At 42.5% G+C, this 15,711-nt stretch overlaps 1 protein-coding gene across 1 annotated transcript in view; it reads right to left on the bottom strand.

The window, feature by feature from the left end:
* Positions 1-15,711, bottom strand: part of B3GLCT (beta 3-glucosyltransferase) — a gene marked incomplete at both ends in the record, with an annotated part of 62,297 nt that overhangs the window by 34,294 nt on the left and 12,292 nt on the right. Inside the window, 2 exons of the mRNA XM_084280288.1 lie at positions 7,854-7,963; positions 15,049-15,088. Coding sequence (XP_084136414.1) covers positions 7,854-7,963; positions 15,049-15,088 — 150 coding nt within the window. The remainder of the gene's footprint in view (positions 1-7,853; positions 7,964-15,048; positions 15,089-15,711) is intronic.

Genomic DNA, 15,711 nt, shown 5'->3' with positions numbered 1-15,711 from the left:
TGTATGTTCCCTTCAGGGACTGGAAGGCTGCAATGAGGTCCCCCCACAGCCTTCTCTTCTCCAGGCTGAACAAGCCCAGCTCCCCCAGCCTCCCTTCGTAGGGGAGCTGCTCCAGCCCTCTCATCATCTTTGTGGCTCCTCTGAACCCTCTCCAACAGTTCCACATCTTTCTTGTATTGCAGGCTGCCTAAAATGAAACAGTAGCCTAGACTGACAACAATAAATTGCACTACACTGCCCTTTCTTTGTTTATCACTTGTGTGGACAAAAAGCAGTGGGAACACTGTGCACAGTCTGCAAGAACTCTTATCAACCATACAGAAAACAAACATCTGATACACAGTAGATATTACTCAGGAAAGTATTCATGTTGAATTAATTTCATTGTCAATGGATCTGAATAAGATTCTTTATTCAGAATGGCTGTTTAAGACAGATTTTGCTTTTATGTAAAACAATCACCTTTTTACTGGGTCTCACCTCTCTGTGGCAAGGTTTTGGTAGCAGAGGGGGGCTTCACTGGGGAGCTTCTTCCAGAAGCTTCCCTAATGTGTGAGAGAGCCAACCCCAGCTGGCTCCAAGACAGACCCTGCTGTCTTGGATTTTCTAAGAAATGCTATGATACATGCAGAGATTGCCTCAGAAGAGGCTGAGAGGCATCTTTGCCTACAGCACTATACACATGCCAATTTCAAGTGTATTTTCTGTCCTGATTGAAAAGTCACCTCTGTAAGGTAACAGGTCCAATTTCCTGCATACAGAACCCAATGAAGTTATTACATGTATGACTTGGAGAAGCAGCTATATAAAAGCAAAGCACAATGTAATGTGCAAGCCTGGGCTGAGAGGAGCTCATTCATCACTACTAAAGCTTTTAAAAGATCTCATTACTGCAGTTCTCCAACTTCTCCAAATTCTTTCAGATCTACTGAATACCTATTATGGGAACTCGATTATATTCATCTTCTGGCATTACAGGGTAGTTAAGTTTTACTGTTTCACCCACAAAATAGTTAATGGGCTTGAGACTGATTTTGATGATAACAAAGCCTGGCCATTCTCAAAAGGATTCCGGTACCTTTGCAGGATGAGAAGCAAAGGCATATAGGAAAGTCACAAGATTACAGGGAAGTCATGAGATCAAACAATTAAAGCAAAAAGGCAAGAGAACAGCTGGAGGAAAGCAGAGATGAAACAGAATTCAGTCTAACTTGTGAAGTCCTGCAAGATGACCTTGAAGAGAAAGGATTCAAGAAAACTCTGAAATAGGTTTGTAAAACTGAAAAAGTGATTCTGTGCACTTCTCCTGGAACACTTTCAAAAGGTTTGATTTTCAGAACTTGGAGGCACCTCACCCTCCATCAAGTCTAGAAGTATTTGAAAGCATTTCAGATGTTAAGTACCCAACTATCGAGGCCACAAAATGAGCAGTTGCATTTTTTAATGCAAATCCTGAAAGCAATTAAGCATCCTGAAGGGATACTATTTACTCAACAGGAAAGGAAATGAGTAAGAAAGCACCGACATCAGGCTCTGTATGTGAGCACAATGAGTAATAAAAAGACAAACAAATGCAGGTGTTAATAGGGATAAGAAAGGGGAAATATCAATTTCACACAATGACCACATAAATGCACACACACAGCAGAGACAAGGTTGCAATACTGCAAATTCTACCCACACAACAGAAGTGAAGTTTTATGGGCAGATTTGCAAACAGGGATAAATATGAAAGCTTTGCTTGATGTGACAAAAAGAGATCAGGCAAAACAAAAGCAAAGGGGGAGAGGGAAAAAAAGTTTGGATAAAAATGAATCCCAGAATCACAAGATTGGAAGAGACCTTTGAAGATCATCAACTCCAACCATTCCCATCCTAAGCTAAACCAGATCCCTAAGTACCTCATCTACCCTTGTTTTGAACACATCCAGGGAAGGTGACTCAACCACCTGCCTGGGCAGCCTGTTCCAGGCCAACTGAAGTGCCAACTAAACTTTATAAAGGAATCTGAAAACTAGGGCAAGTCCAGTAATCTGTTTTCTGTCTTTTAAACAAAAAAATAGCAAATTATGCAAGGTGCAAGTATGTAAGCTTAGGAAAAAAATTCAACTTATACAGCAATATTACACATTCATTCTCTAAATGGAAATTACTGTCTTAAAGGGGGAAGAAAAGGCAAAGAAAAGTTCTTTGCAGATTTTTCTATTCATAAACCAGAGACAATCTAGGACTTTTAGTTGTTGCTGGTACTATCATCTAACTCAAGTGATACAGACAGAAGGAAGCATCACAAGAGCAACACAGACTGAACATGACACTGAAGATTTTTTGACAAGGATTTGTGTGGTTTCAGGAGGCCACCTCTAACAGCTGGAACTTCTTCCTCCCTCCCTCTTGCTGCAGCACCATGTTCCCTACATAATTTTTTGAGTCCATGAGGGACCCCCTGCAGGGACTCTACTTCTTTGAGAAAGTGAGAGTGACTGATGCTCCAGACACCCCACCAGGGTCTCTGCCCTCCCCACAGAGTGGTGTAGGACTTGCCACCTCAGCAAGATACCTCCACACAGTCTTATTGCCAGCCATGTGCCAGATTCATCATCTTACTGTGGGGAAGTCCCACTGATCAGTCAAAGACCAGCAAGACCTGGGCCAAGTAGACTGGTGTACAAGGTTAATATCACAGGTGACATGACAGGGTCTATCCCAACAGCTCTGGTGCAGACTGGCATCTGATCTTTGTTCTACAAAGAAGGAAAAATGATGGAAAGCTAATGGAGAATGTGTGGCAGAGTCCTTTTTTTTTAATAAATAAAGTCAACAAAACTGTCTACTGCCTGGCAGGATAAACTTTTAAATGTTAAGGAATGAGCATTTTAAACACTAATGTGACAAGTATATTCCAGGAGGCTGCAGGATTAATTTGACATGAATAAATCCTTGCAGAAGAAAAGGCAGCTGTTGCTAGGAAGGAAACAGACTGCACACTAATGGTAAAAAAAAACCCCAATGATCTAATAAAATTGAGAGATATAATAATTTAGAAGTCATGTATAAATTAAAAATTCAAATTTTTTAAAAAATTAGCTGATCTTGATGTTGTGGAAAACCTAGCCATAAGACAACTGTTGTAGTTGTAGAGATGGAGGGGCAGGGCAGAATGTGGAAGTAGAGCTAGGAAGAGCTTCAGAAAACACAAATTCACCCAGGAAAGGAATTCATGTCCCACTGGCAAATAAAGAAAAAAATACAGTCTACCAATTCCCTGAAAGTAGCCTCTCACTGATGAGAGTAGGAACAATGTAGAGACAAATCATTTCATACAGGAACGTGGTGATGGCTTAACATACATGCATTAGAATTCAAGGAAAGTGATTATACTTCCCCCTCAACACAGAAATCTTCCATCTTACTGAAATATTGCAGTGCTGCCATGAGTAGCGCCTAAGCAATTAGAAATAGCAATTTTTTAAAGCACACATGGCATACTCAACAATGAACCAAAGAATCATAGAATCACAGGGGTTGGAAGGGACCTGGAGAGATCATCGGGTCCAACCCCCCTGCCAAAGCAGCTCCCCAGCTCATATTGCACAGACAGGCGTCCAGACGGGGCTGGAATCTCTCCAGAGATGGAGACTCCACCACCTCCCTGGGCAGCCTGTCCCAGGGCTCTGGCACCCTCACTGGGGAAAAGTTCTTCCCCATGTTGCTGTGGAACTTCATGTGCTCCAACTTGCAGCCATTGCCCCTTGTCCTGTCTCCACAGAGCACTGAAAAGGGGCTGCCCATTCCCCCTGCATCCCATGCTTCAGATATTTAGAAACATTCATAAGGTCCCCCCTTAGTCTTCTTTTCTCCAGGCTGAACAGTCCCAGCTCACTCAGCCTTTCCTCACAGGGGAGATGCTCCAGGCCCTTCATCATCTCTGTAGCCTCCTCTGGACTCTCTCCAGGAGATTCCTGTCTTTTTTATCCCAGGGAGCCCAGAACTGGACACAATACTGCAGGTGGGGCCTGACCAGGGCAGAGTAGAGGGGGAGGATCATCTCCTGTGACCTGCTGGCCAACTGGTTTAAACAAACACCAACACATCTACAGGGTGATCCTCACATCTGACATCTGCCTTCACATTGGCCAAACTGCAAATCAAGAGGGAAACAAACAAAAAACCCCAACCCAGTATTATGAAAATTAAATGAGCATGTTAACTCAAATATTTACTCAATAAATATAATGTGGAGTTTTTCTGTGTAGAGTTCCACATTTCTGACTGTATCTGCCTTGTCTAAACTGATGTCAATAATCACACAGCAATATTCTTCCATCTCACAAATGAACAGCATTCCCCTTTACAGGCATGGAGAGTTTAAATCTGTCAAACTTTATGAGATGACAGAAAATACAGGATTTTGCTCAAAACAAACTAAGCCTAAGAGTAAAAATACTGCAAATCATAGTTACAATGCTTCTGTAAGACAGATGGCATCTATTACTCCTATGAAAGTATGCAATATGTGTTTTTATTTTCCAATACTCCATGGTATTAGTCTTTAAAATTTAATTCTTACACTCTTGGTTTAGGGTTTTTTAAAAAGGAAGTCCATAACAAGTACTAGTATTTCTTCAGTTAATATATATGTGTATATATATATATATGATACCATTTAATCTCTTGGCTTACCAGGAAAAATAAAATGCTTTTGAAGACAATGAATTGGCTGAGAGTGTTCAACCTGAGAACCCTCAGGGGAAAGAAAATAAAAAAAAAGGAAAAAAAAAAACATTTATTCTACTACACCAGTTTTCATAAAGAAGTACACAGACCTTTCTCTTCAAAACAATGTAATGACTCCACAGCATTAACTGCACCTAAAACAATACTTCAGACAAAACCTATCATTATACCAATAACATTTTTGGTGTGTCTTCTGGTCTTACATGTAATAGCAAAATAAGTAATCGTCTTTTGTCTTAGAAAATGGAAAATGAAAGGGAACAGTCCCCAGTATTGTCATTTCTCACACTAAGGTGGTTGTTTTTAGGAAGGCATACATACCATAAATGCAGGAATGTCAGAAAATGACAAAAATTAGACAAATCTTAGGGAATTTTCTTCCTTGCTGCGTTCTAGTCATCGTTTAATATACTTAAGAGCTTCGTTTAAGATGAAATAAATAGATGATTTTAAGCCTGAACCCAGTGCTGACACCTACTGGTGAGCAGAACTATAGATTAATTTCGAATGAAAAAATATTTGAAGCACCCAGTGAAAGGAAATAAATGGAGTATTTATTTGTAAAGATTAATGTAAAGACAAATGTGAGTGATTAAGTCCATTTTGAAGCAGACATCCCAGTTCCATTAAATAATACAGCTAGCAGCTGGCTTCTACTTCTTGTTTTAGAGCAGCAGAAAATAATAACTACTGACTCCTTATTGATTAAACAGCTATTGTTTGGTCCTGTAACAACTGACAAGTGAACCTGATGATTCACAGTCCTTAGTTTCTACACACCAGATGTCCTTGAAAACACAAGGATTTAACTTCCTTTGCTTGAAAGTCATAATTTCATGTGGGGTTTTTTTTTAATAAAAAATGTGAACTTCAACTGTTGATGTGCAGGATTTTGGTGAACTTTTGTCCCTTCTCCACACTTGGGTCGTGCCTCACAATGGCCTAGAGTGGAACTGTGAGGTGACAGATACGAGTCACGTTTGCTATGCTGATTTTTTTCCCTGTGCCCTTTTGGCCTTTCCCCTCTCTTCAGAGAAGGGGCTCTTCAGAAGGATCTGAACAGACTGGACCCATGGGCTGAGACCAACGGGATGAAGTTTAACAAGGCCAAGTGTAGAGTGCTGCACATGGGACAGAACAACCCCCTGCAGCGCTACAGGCTGGGGGAGACTGGCTGGAGAGCTGTCAGGCAGAGAAGGACCTGGGGGTGTTGGTTGACTGCAGGCTGAATATGAGCCAGCAGTGTGCCCAGGCGGCCAAGAAGGCCAATGGCATCTTGGCTTGTATCAAAACCAGTGTGGCCAGTAGGTCTGGGGAGGTAATTGTGCCCCTGTACTGGGCATTGGTGAGGCCACACCTCGAGTGCTGGGTCCAGTTCTGGGCTCCTCACCATCAGAAGGACATTGAGGTCCTGGAGCGAGTGCAGAGAAGGGCAACCAGGCTGGGGAAGGGGCTGGAGGGCAAATCCTCTGAGGAGCAGCTGAGGGAGCTGGGGCTGTTTAGCCTGGAGAAGAGGAGGCTGAGGGGAGACCTTCTCCCCACCTACAACTACCTGAAGGGAGGTTGTAGAGAGGTGGGCGATGGTCTCTTCAGCCAGGGGACAGGAGATGGGACAAGGGGCAATGGCATGAAGCTGTGCCAGGGCAGGGACAGATTGGACATTAGAAACAAATGTTTTCCTGACAGAGTTGTCAGGGCCTGGAACAGGCTGCCCAGGGAGGGGGTTGAGTCACCTTCCCTGGATGTGTTCAAGAAAAGGGCAGATGAGGTACTTAGGGATCTGGTTTAGCTTAGGATGGGAATGGTTGGACTTGATGATCTTCAAAGGTCTCTTCCATCCTTGTGATTCTGGGATTCTGTGATTCTGTGATTCTCTTGGATTTCAGGTATGATAATTATTTAGTGTGCTGTATTTCCCTCTGCTCCTCTAAGGTGCCATGAGCTCTGTCTAACTGGGACTTCTTAATACTGGGAAAACATCACTATTTCAGTATTCCCCTAAAGGAATCTCTTTGAGAAGTAAAGTTTTTTCAAAAGCCAGTTCAGTTTGTTCAAGGCAGAAGTACTCACAGGTGAAATTCCTCTATTACAAAAAAGATTCCACCTCTCTGCCAGAAAACATGCCTGTAGTCAGGCCTCACTGCAACTATTTATACTTCCACTTACTGATCTTTTCATCACTCATGTTCTGCAACATCAATCACAGTACTCAACTAAAAGCCTTGTTTTTAACAACTGAAGCCATAATCCTCTGCAAACACTGTACCTGAACACTTGTCTCAGTCCCAAAGAGGACTCAGAAAGAGCAGAAGGCTGCAGAACAAAGGCTGTTCACATGACTGATTTCATTAAGGGATTAAAAATTGCATTTAGAGTGGATTTAATTACAACAGGTTTGATAAGCTTGGATAAATGAAGTCTAAAATGACCAGGAACTTAACTGAGGCACTCCAAGCCCAAGATACAGAAGACAATTTAAATCAGACATTTTTTTTCCTTTACAACAAAGAACCTGGAATTGAAAAATAGGTCTAATAACCTCTTTCACATCAGGGGATATATGCCTCTCTTCCTTTTTCCTACAACATTGCTTATGTACACTTAACTTTCAATATAAGTGACTTAAAACAACTCAGGTCAGGATTTTAATGGCCACATCCATTGCTGCTTTACTGACACAGTGCTACAGCTGTGCAATAAAATTCTTGCAAAAACTACATTACAGCATCTTCACCAGCTCTAATAAAATACATGGTTAAAAATTATTCTAAGTATTGCTTGATGATTTTGGTTTTCATTTCATAAAGCACCTATTTCGTAAATGCACCCAAGTCTTTCTTGTTATCACTTTTCCATCAAATGCCATCCAAACAGACAAAAAGGTTGACAGTTCAATTTAAAATTATTTGGTGATAGATCACAGCATACAATCAGAAAGCAACAATTGAAAAAGCTCTCTTAAAAGCACACAGAGGGCAAACAAAAATAATAGATGTGATCTAAAAAAGGCACAATAGAAAACTATGGGGTTTAGTAAAATACAGTTTATTAACTGCATTAAATAAAATTAATAAATTAAAATTTTAATAAATACAATGTTTATTGTCTAAACATACCTTTCCAAGATCTGCAGCTTGTTTTAAAATATCTCTTTTTAGATCTTCTGCTCTCTTGGAATGAAAAGAATTACTCTGACTCTGGATGATAAAGACAATTTCTTTTAAATCTGTGAACCAGAAAATAAGAAGATTTCAAGTCAGAAGAAGTTATTTTCAGCTTTGCTTCAAAGCTACTGAGAATCCAGGTATGGGGGGGAAATACATTACATACCAAGATATTTCTTTAGTTATACAAACATTTCATTAAATAATTAAAAGGAATAATTTAACAGGGAAAAAATGCAAACCAGTCCTTTTAAGGTTTAATAGATAAAAAACCATGACCTGACTTGGAGATCTGCAGCCACAAAGAAACATGCCTGCAGGTCACAGTAGCCACATTCATGAAATCACTTTTTTCCCAATATACCCACACTCCTTACTACCAAAGGTGTCAGTCAGAGACCAGCATCCACCCTCACTAGGCTGCTGACCAGCACAGAACAGAAAAGCTGGTTTCTCAATAGAGACCTTAAAGTCTTACCCAGAAACCAACATCAGATGGAGAGACACACAGGAGAACAATGAGGTAATACTTTATCTGATAGGCCAGCATCTTATCACCACCTCAAATGTGCCTTCACAGTGTTAACAGGCACCACAGTTAATAACTTTTCAACAGGAGAGGAGGCTGAGAAATTTAAAAGAAAATAACAAAATTTTGCCAACATCTGTGGAAAGAAAAAAATGCTTATTAAAAAATACAAGTAGGTGATGAAGGCTGGTATGACAAAGATGCTGAAGACCAACAAATCTCCTGATGACAGTAGACTGAATCATATCTTAACAAGTTTGCCCTATGCTGTATAACCCACACAAGGCCATAACTATGGACCAACATATAAGATGAGGAGACACTGTACTGCAGTTTCTATCTGGTATGTAGGCTGAACTTCACAGGTACTGTGCAGGAAGCATACAGACAAAGAATCATAGAATCATAGAATGTCATGGGTTGGAAGCGACTCCAAGGATCACAGAGCTCCAACCTCCCTCACACAGGCAGGGACACCAACCTCCAGGCCTGGAGCTACACAAGGCTGCCCAGGGCCCCATCCAACCTGGCCTTGAACACCTCCAGGGACGGGGCATCCACCACCTCTCTGGGCAGCCTGTTCCAGCCCCTCACCACTCTCTCTGGAAAAAACTTCCCCCTAAGATCTAATCTAAATCTTTCTTCCTTTAGTTTTAATCCATCCCCCTTGTCCTGCCAGTGTCTGCCCTTTGAACAAGTCGATTCCCCTCCTGTTTGTATGTTCCCTTCAGGGACTGGAAGGCTGCAATGAGGTCCCCCCGCAGCCTTCTCTTCTCCAGGCTGAACAAGCCCAGCTCCCCCAGCCTCTCTTCCTAGGGGAGCTGCTCCAGCCCTCTCATCATCCTTGTGGCTCCTCTGAACCCTCTCCAACAGTCCCACATCCTTCTTGTATTGGGGCCCCAGCTCTGGACACAGGAGTCCAGATGGGGCCTCCCGAGGGCAGAGCAGAGAGGGACAATCCCCTCCCTGTCCCTGCTGCCACCCCTCTGCTGATGGAGCCCAGGATCCCATTGGCCTTGTGAGCTGCAAGAGCCACTGCTGGCTCATGTCAAGCTTCTCATCCACCACAATCCCCAAGTCCTTCTCAGCAGGGCTGCTCTCCAGGAGTTCTTCTCCCAGTTTGTATCTGTGTCTGGGATTCTTCCAGCCCAAGTGCAACACCTGACACCTCCCAGTGTTGAACCTCATTGGGTTCACCCGGTCCCACCTTTCCAGAACTTCAGGGTGTAACAACTTCAGAGGTACAAGGAAGTGACTGACTGATTACTGCCTAAGGAACAGAAAAAGATCATCATGATGTTCAGTGCTCAAGGAGAAAAACAGATGACTTGTGGGGAGGGTGGGCACGGTTTGAGAACTGTCACTTAAATTGTGTCACTCACAGTGACAGACAGATCAGGCGTAAGGGAGAACAGATACTAGTTAATTCAAGGAGGAAATGGCACAGAAGAGGCTGCTGAGTCAATGTTTACAGACATCACTCCAAGACAAGACAGTGCTGAAAGGAAGGAAACCAAAAGATGAAGCCCCATGGGATCTGCACAGAATGTCAAAAACTGTGGAGAAAGAGCAAAGTGCACTCCAGAAGAAATTACACAGGTAACAAAAGAGATGTGAAGTCAAATTCCAGAAAAGCAGAACTTCAAGATCACCATGTGAAGCATCATGTCAGGCAGCAGAGTATTTCAATACTTTTAATCTGCAGTTTTACTGCACTATAAAGTTTTATATCGTGCAATATTTATTTTAAAAATGTATATTCCTGCATCATAGATCAATTAAATCCTAGTTTCACATCGCATTAACCTCCAGGTTAACAATGCCACCTTAGCAAGTAGAGTAGAAGAGTGGGACAAAGATGGGGAATAAATGTCCAAAGAAAGAAAGTAGCAGTCTTGATGAAAAAAAAAAATAAAAAGAATAAAACTGAGTGCATGAAGAAGAATCACAAGAAAAACAGTGCCAACAGCACAGGCATTAACCCCAAATATCTTTGCTCCATTTATTATAAGGTTCCAACGTCCAAGCCCTGACCAACAATTACATTCCTTGCATTTGCTAGTTTTCCTGGCAAAATTAAAATTACACTTCCATGATGCTAGTGAGAGTCACAGAATCACAGAATTATAGAATCACAGGGGTTGGAAGGGACCTGGAGAGATCATGGGGTCCAACCCCCCTGCCAAAGCAGCTCCCCAGCTCATATTGCACAGACAGGCATCCAGACGGGGCTGGAATCTCTCCAGAGATGGAGACTCCACCACCTCCCTGGGCAGCCTGTCCCAGGGCTCTGGCACCCTCACTGGGGAAAAGTTCTTCCCCATGTTGGTGGGGAACTCCCTGTACTCCAACTTGCAGCCATTGCCCCTTGTCCTGTCTCCACAGACCACTGAAAAGGGGCTGCCCATTCCCCCTGCATCCCATACTTCAGATATTTATAAACATTCATAAGGTCCCCCCTTAGTCTTCTTTTCTCCAGGCTGAACAGTCCCAGCTCACTCAGCCTTTCCTCACAGGGGAGATGTTCCAGGCCCTTCATCACCTTTGTAGCCTCCTCTGGACTCTCTCCAGGAGATCCCTGTCTTTTTTTCCCAGGGAGCCCAGAACAGGACACAACACTCCAGGTGGGGCCTGACCAGGGCAGAGTAGAGGGGGAGGATCCCCTCCTGTGACCTGCTGGCCACGCTCCTCCTGATGCCCCCAGGATCCCATTGTCTCTCTCAGCCCCCAGGGCACACTGCTGGCTCATGGCCAACCTGTCATCAACCAGGACCCCCAGGTCCTTCTCCACAGAGCTCTTCTCCAGCAGGTCATCCTGCTGCAGTAAACTATCCCTTGTTTACTTCTTGAAATTAGGAATAATGGCATCCAGTTGTTCCTCAAACTGCACATGCTTCCATAGTTTTGTAATGCACAGAATATGTTGCTTGCCATTTCAGAACTCATGATGTGTCTTAATACTTGCTTAAAACAAAGAGAAAGGTTCATCACCTCCACATTTGCTCTGGTATTAAAGAAAAAAAACACCTTATTTCAACCTTGCACGTTGTTCTCACCTTTCCACCCAAACTTCCCTCCCCAGTTCCTAGAGAGCCTAGATAAAAGGCAGAAGTAGGCCAGGCAGGGTATTAAAATGATGTCACTAGAAAAAATCCTTTTGATCCTTTCAGAATATTGCTGGTATTTGCAGATCAGAGGAAGTACAACATCACCATATTTGCAAGAATTAAATCCAAGACAAAACAAAAAGCCTCCAGACTACCTCATTATACTTCTGTCCTTTAACAAACACTAAAAAACAAAGAAAATACCAAACCAAAACCCAAATAGCCCTCAGCCTTCAGCCAAAAGCTAGTAGTTGCTCTTGTGGTGAGAGGAATTATCACCCTACCTGGGATCATAGAATCATAGAATGGTCTGGGTTGGAAGGGACCCCAAGGATCATAGAGCTCCAACCCCCCTGACACAGGCAGGGACACCAACCTCCAGGCCTGGAGCTACACAAGGCTGCCCAGGGCCCCATCCAACCTGGCCTTGAACACCTCCAGGGACAGGGCATCCACCACCTCTCTGGGCAGCCTGGTCCAGCCCCTCACCACTCTCTCTGGAAAAAACTTCCCCCTAAGATCTAATCTAAACCTTCCCTCCTTTAGCTTTAGTCCATTCCCCCTTGTCCTGCCATTATCTGCTCTTTTAAAAAGCTGAATCCCCTCCTGCTTATAAGCTCCCTTCAGGCACTGGAAGGCTGCAGTGAGGTCCCCCCACAGCCTTCTCTTCTCCAGGCTGAACAAGCCCAGCTCCCCCAGCCTCTCTTCCTAGGGGAGGCTGCTCCATCCCCCTGATCATCTCTATGGCTCCTCTGAACCCTATCCAACAGTTCCACATCCTTCTTGTATTGGATGCCCCAGCTCTGGACACAGGACTCCAGATGAGGCCTCCCAAGGGCAGAGCAGAGAGGGACAATCCCCTCCCTGTCCCTGCTGCCACCCCTCTGCTGATGGAGCCCAGGATCCCATTGGCCTTGCGAGCTGCAAGAGCCACTGCTGGCTCATGTGAAGTTTCTCATCCACCACAATCCCCAAGTCCTTCTCAGCAGGGCTGCTCTCCAGGAGCTCTTCTCCCAGTCTGTATCTGTGTCTGGGATTCTTCCAGCCCAAGTGCAACACCTGACACTTGGCAGTGTTGAACCTCATTAGGTTCACCCAGTCCCACCTTTCCAGCCTGTCAAGATCCCTCTGGATGGCTTCCTTTCCTTTCCTTCTGGGGTGTCGACCACACCACTCAGCTTGGTGTCATCCGCAAACTTGCTGAGGGTGCACTCAATTCCATCATCCATGTCATTGATCTCATTCACCCTCTGGCAGTGGCTCTCTCTTTCCACAGACTGCAGGAGGGACCAGGACAACTCACGCTCCCAAACTCAGTGTTTCCTTGAGCTTCATAAGAAGGTGAAATTGTGGTGTAGCCTGGAACAGCCAGTGCCTCACTTCAAAAAAGAGCCTGACTTCTGGTATTCAAATACTCTCAAAGATGAAAATGCTGTTGGTCTGCAACACAGTCTCCCACTTAGGGACAAAGACACCCACCAACAGAGCACCTACACATCCACCTGAAGGACAAAACGTTTTGCCATGGCATGGCAATGATGACCCAACATTCTAAGTCCCATCACTGATCTTTTGGCTGTACTACAACAGGCAGGAAAGTCTTTGCACACCAACCAATATAAAAAGCTACATAACATTCTGTATGGGCCAAGCAACCATGAGAAGATGAAGTTCAGCCTTCTCTGTAGTACACGTCTCCCCAGTGCCTGGGATAGCAAAATGTTGATACCTGTCTTCAAAGACTTGGCTAAGGACACTTAAAAATATCTCTTCAAACTCTGCAAACTACAGATGGCAACTTTGTACAAAGGTACAACTTATTCATTAAACAGAAAGAGTTTTCTTGTATAACAGTTTGAAAAAGAAGAATTTAAAAAAGAATCACAAGAACTAAGAAACATCAAGAATTTCATACACTGTTTTGAGTCCTTCGTTGATTTTACTCATAAAAATGGTTTAAAAGAGACTTCAAAACTCACATTTCTTAAGGAGAGGCAGAATCTTGTTTAAAACAAAACAGAGAGAACACAAAAATGACATATTACATCAGACCTATGATCCATCCAGCCCAGTGTACTCTCTGTAACAGGAGCAATAGGAAACACTGTTTAGGGACACCACAAGACCTTCACTTTCTTCAGTGCTCTGACAGCAGCCACACCTATTGTATCAGCAAATGCTGCTGCTTATTTATATTCCATACATTTAAGGACTTGTCCCTGCTGGGAACTGCTAGTATGGTCTGCTTCCACCACCTCCTGTCACAGCAACGTTCTAAATTTTGCTACCAGCTGCATAAAATACTTGTTTGGCTGCTTTAAAGTGATCCCCTACTGAAGCCAACAGTAAAGGACAGATGGTGCTGACATCACTAATGTACCGGGGTTGTGTTCCTAAAAATAACTTTCCTAATAATGAGATTATATTAAAACTTATGAAAACTACCAAAAAAAAAGTCTGTCAGTGCCTGGGTGTTTTACAAAGTGAGTGAGATAGAGCAGGTGTGTGGATGTGATGCTTAGGGACATGCTTTAGTGGTGGATGTGGCAGTGCTAGGGTAACAGTCACACTCGATGATCTCAGAGGTCTACTCCAACCAATATGATCCTATGATTCTAATTATTTTCCACTGTAGTGGTTACCTGTGTTAGGGTCAGAGCTTCCATCTGAGTCAAAACAAATAAAAATCAGAACTTCTCAGCACCATTCAGTCCTGTTAGCAACTCCACTAAAAGAATGCTAAGTTTTCCCGGTGCTCAGCCCCCAGCATCAACTCACAATTGCTGCAACAGAGATGTTGTCAACCTGACTCTTTTTAGAACAAGCAGACCCAAGTGCTCAGGTTTAGAAGAATAACAAGTACTACACCTGTCCAAGCTGCTTTAAGAATTGCACTGCTACAGCATAGCAGAAACAGCACTAATTTATTGTACTGTCTCAGCCCCATAAACTTTTTGCTGGAAGGACATCAGACTTGTTTTCAGAAAGGACAGAAGCTTGCAGAGTTTTTATTCTCATCATTTCTCTCACATGTCCAGCAGAAAATGATTTTACCACTCAGTATTCTAGTCATGTTTGACATGTTTCTTAAACATTTGTTTCTAGATATTGCAAAAAGTATTACAAGTTGTTACAAGTCATTTATAATAACTGGAGCTATTACAATTTACAGCTTAGCAGAATGGTAAAATTCAGGTTTGTGTTATATTTTTACAAGAGCTGCCATGAGGCATCATGAAATATGATTTTAAAATAAAAGGTGGAAGTGCACATTTTCAAAAAATCCCAGTTAACTACAGGAGTTGCAAATACAAAGACTGAGAAACTTCTGTTTGAGCAGACTACAAGAGCAAAGAAAAAAATACAAAGTATTTGGGAATCAGCAATTAGCAAACAATGCTGTTGAACATTTAGGCACTTCACACAGTCACATTTCAAAGCAGAACCATATTTTATTTATCCTAAAAAGGCAGCCACAAGTGAAAACAAATACAGACTATACAGTACTTACCTCTGCTTATTTTACTAATCCTTCCACTTCTTTCAGACTTCTAGAAGAAAGGAGAAAAAGCAAAGTAAGGATACAGGCAAAAACTCAAGTATTTCTATAGAGACAGAGAGAGTCAAAGCATTAGTAAGACTGGAAATGCATAAACAGAAGCTTTAACTCAAGAACGAATAAAAAAACTAAAACATAAAGTTTTTAATCAGTGAGCACTGAAACAGCTATTCCACATTTATACACTATTATTTAGACAATAGAGTAGAAGAATATAAAGAAAGAGGGGGAAAAAGAGAATGTTTTTCCATGACTAAGTTTATACCAGAGCTCTTTAATCCTAACAATGTCCTTTTTTGTTTGGGGCTTTTTTTTTTTTCAATGTTTCTCCAGAGAACAAAACACTTTTATTCATTTGAACCACTATCAAGCATCTACTGAAACACAATTCTTAAAGGAAGACTCAAATATTTATATCAAGACTACTAAGTATGAAAAGGCTGCTGTACACACCATGGTTTCACTGGGATTTACTCAGGTAACACACATATTTGTGACGGATCAGGGTGCTGAGGAACAGACAGCAGTGACATTCAATTTGCAGTTAAGCAGGAAAGCAAGAGACACACAAAAATGTATCTTAGAAGAGTATTCAGTTGCTTCTAAATAATGGAG

The sequence above is a fragment of the Gallinula chloropus genome, assembly GCF_964237585.1.
Source record: "Gallinula chloropus genome assembly, chromosome: 1".
Lineage (NCBI taxonomy): Eukaryota > Metazoa > Chordata > Aves > Gruiformes > Rallidae > Gallinula > Gallinula chloropus.
Note: the sequence above shows the minus strand (reverse complement) of the source record. Positions and strands in the feature narration are given on the sequence as shown.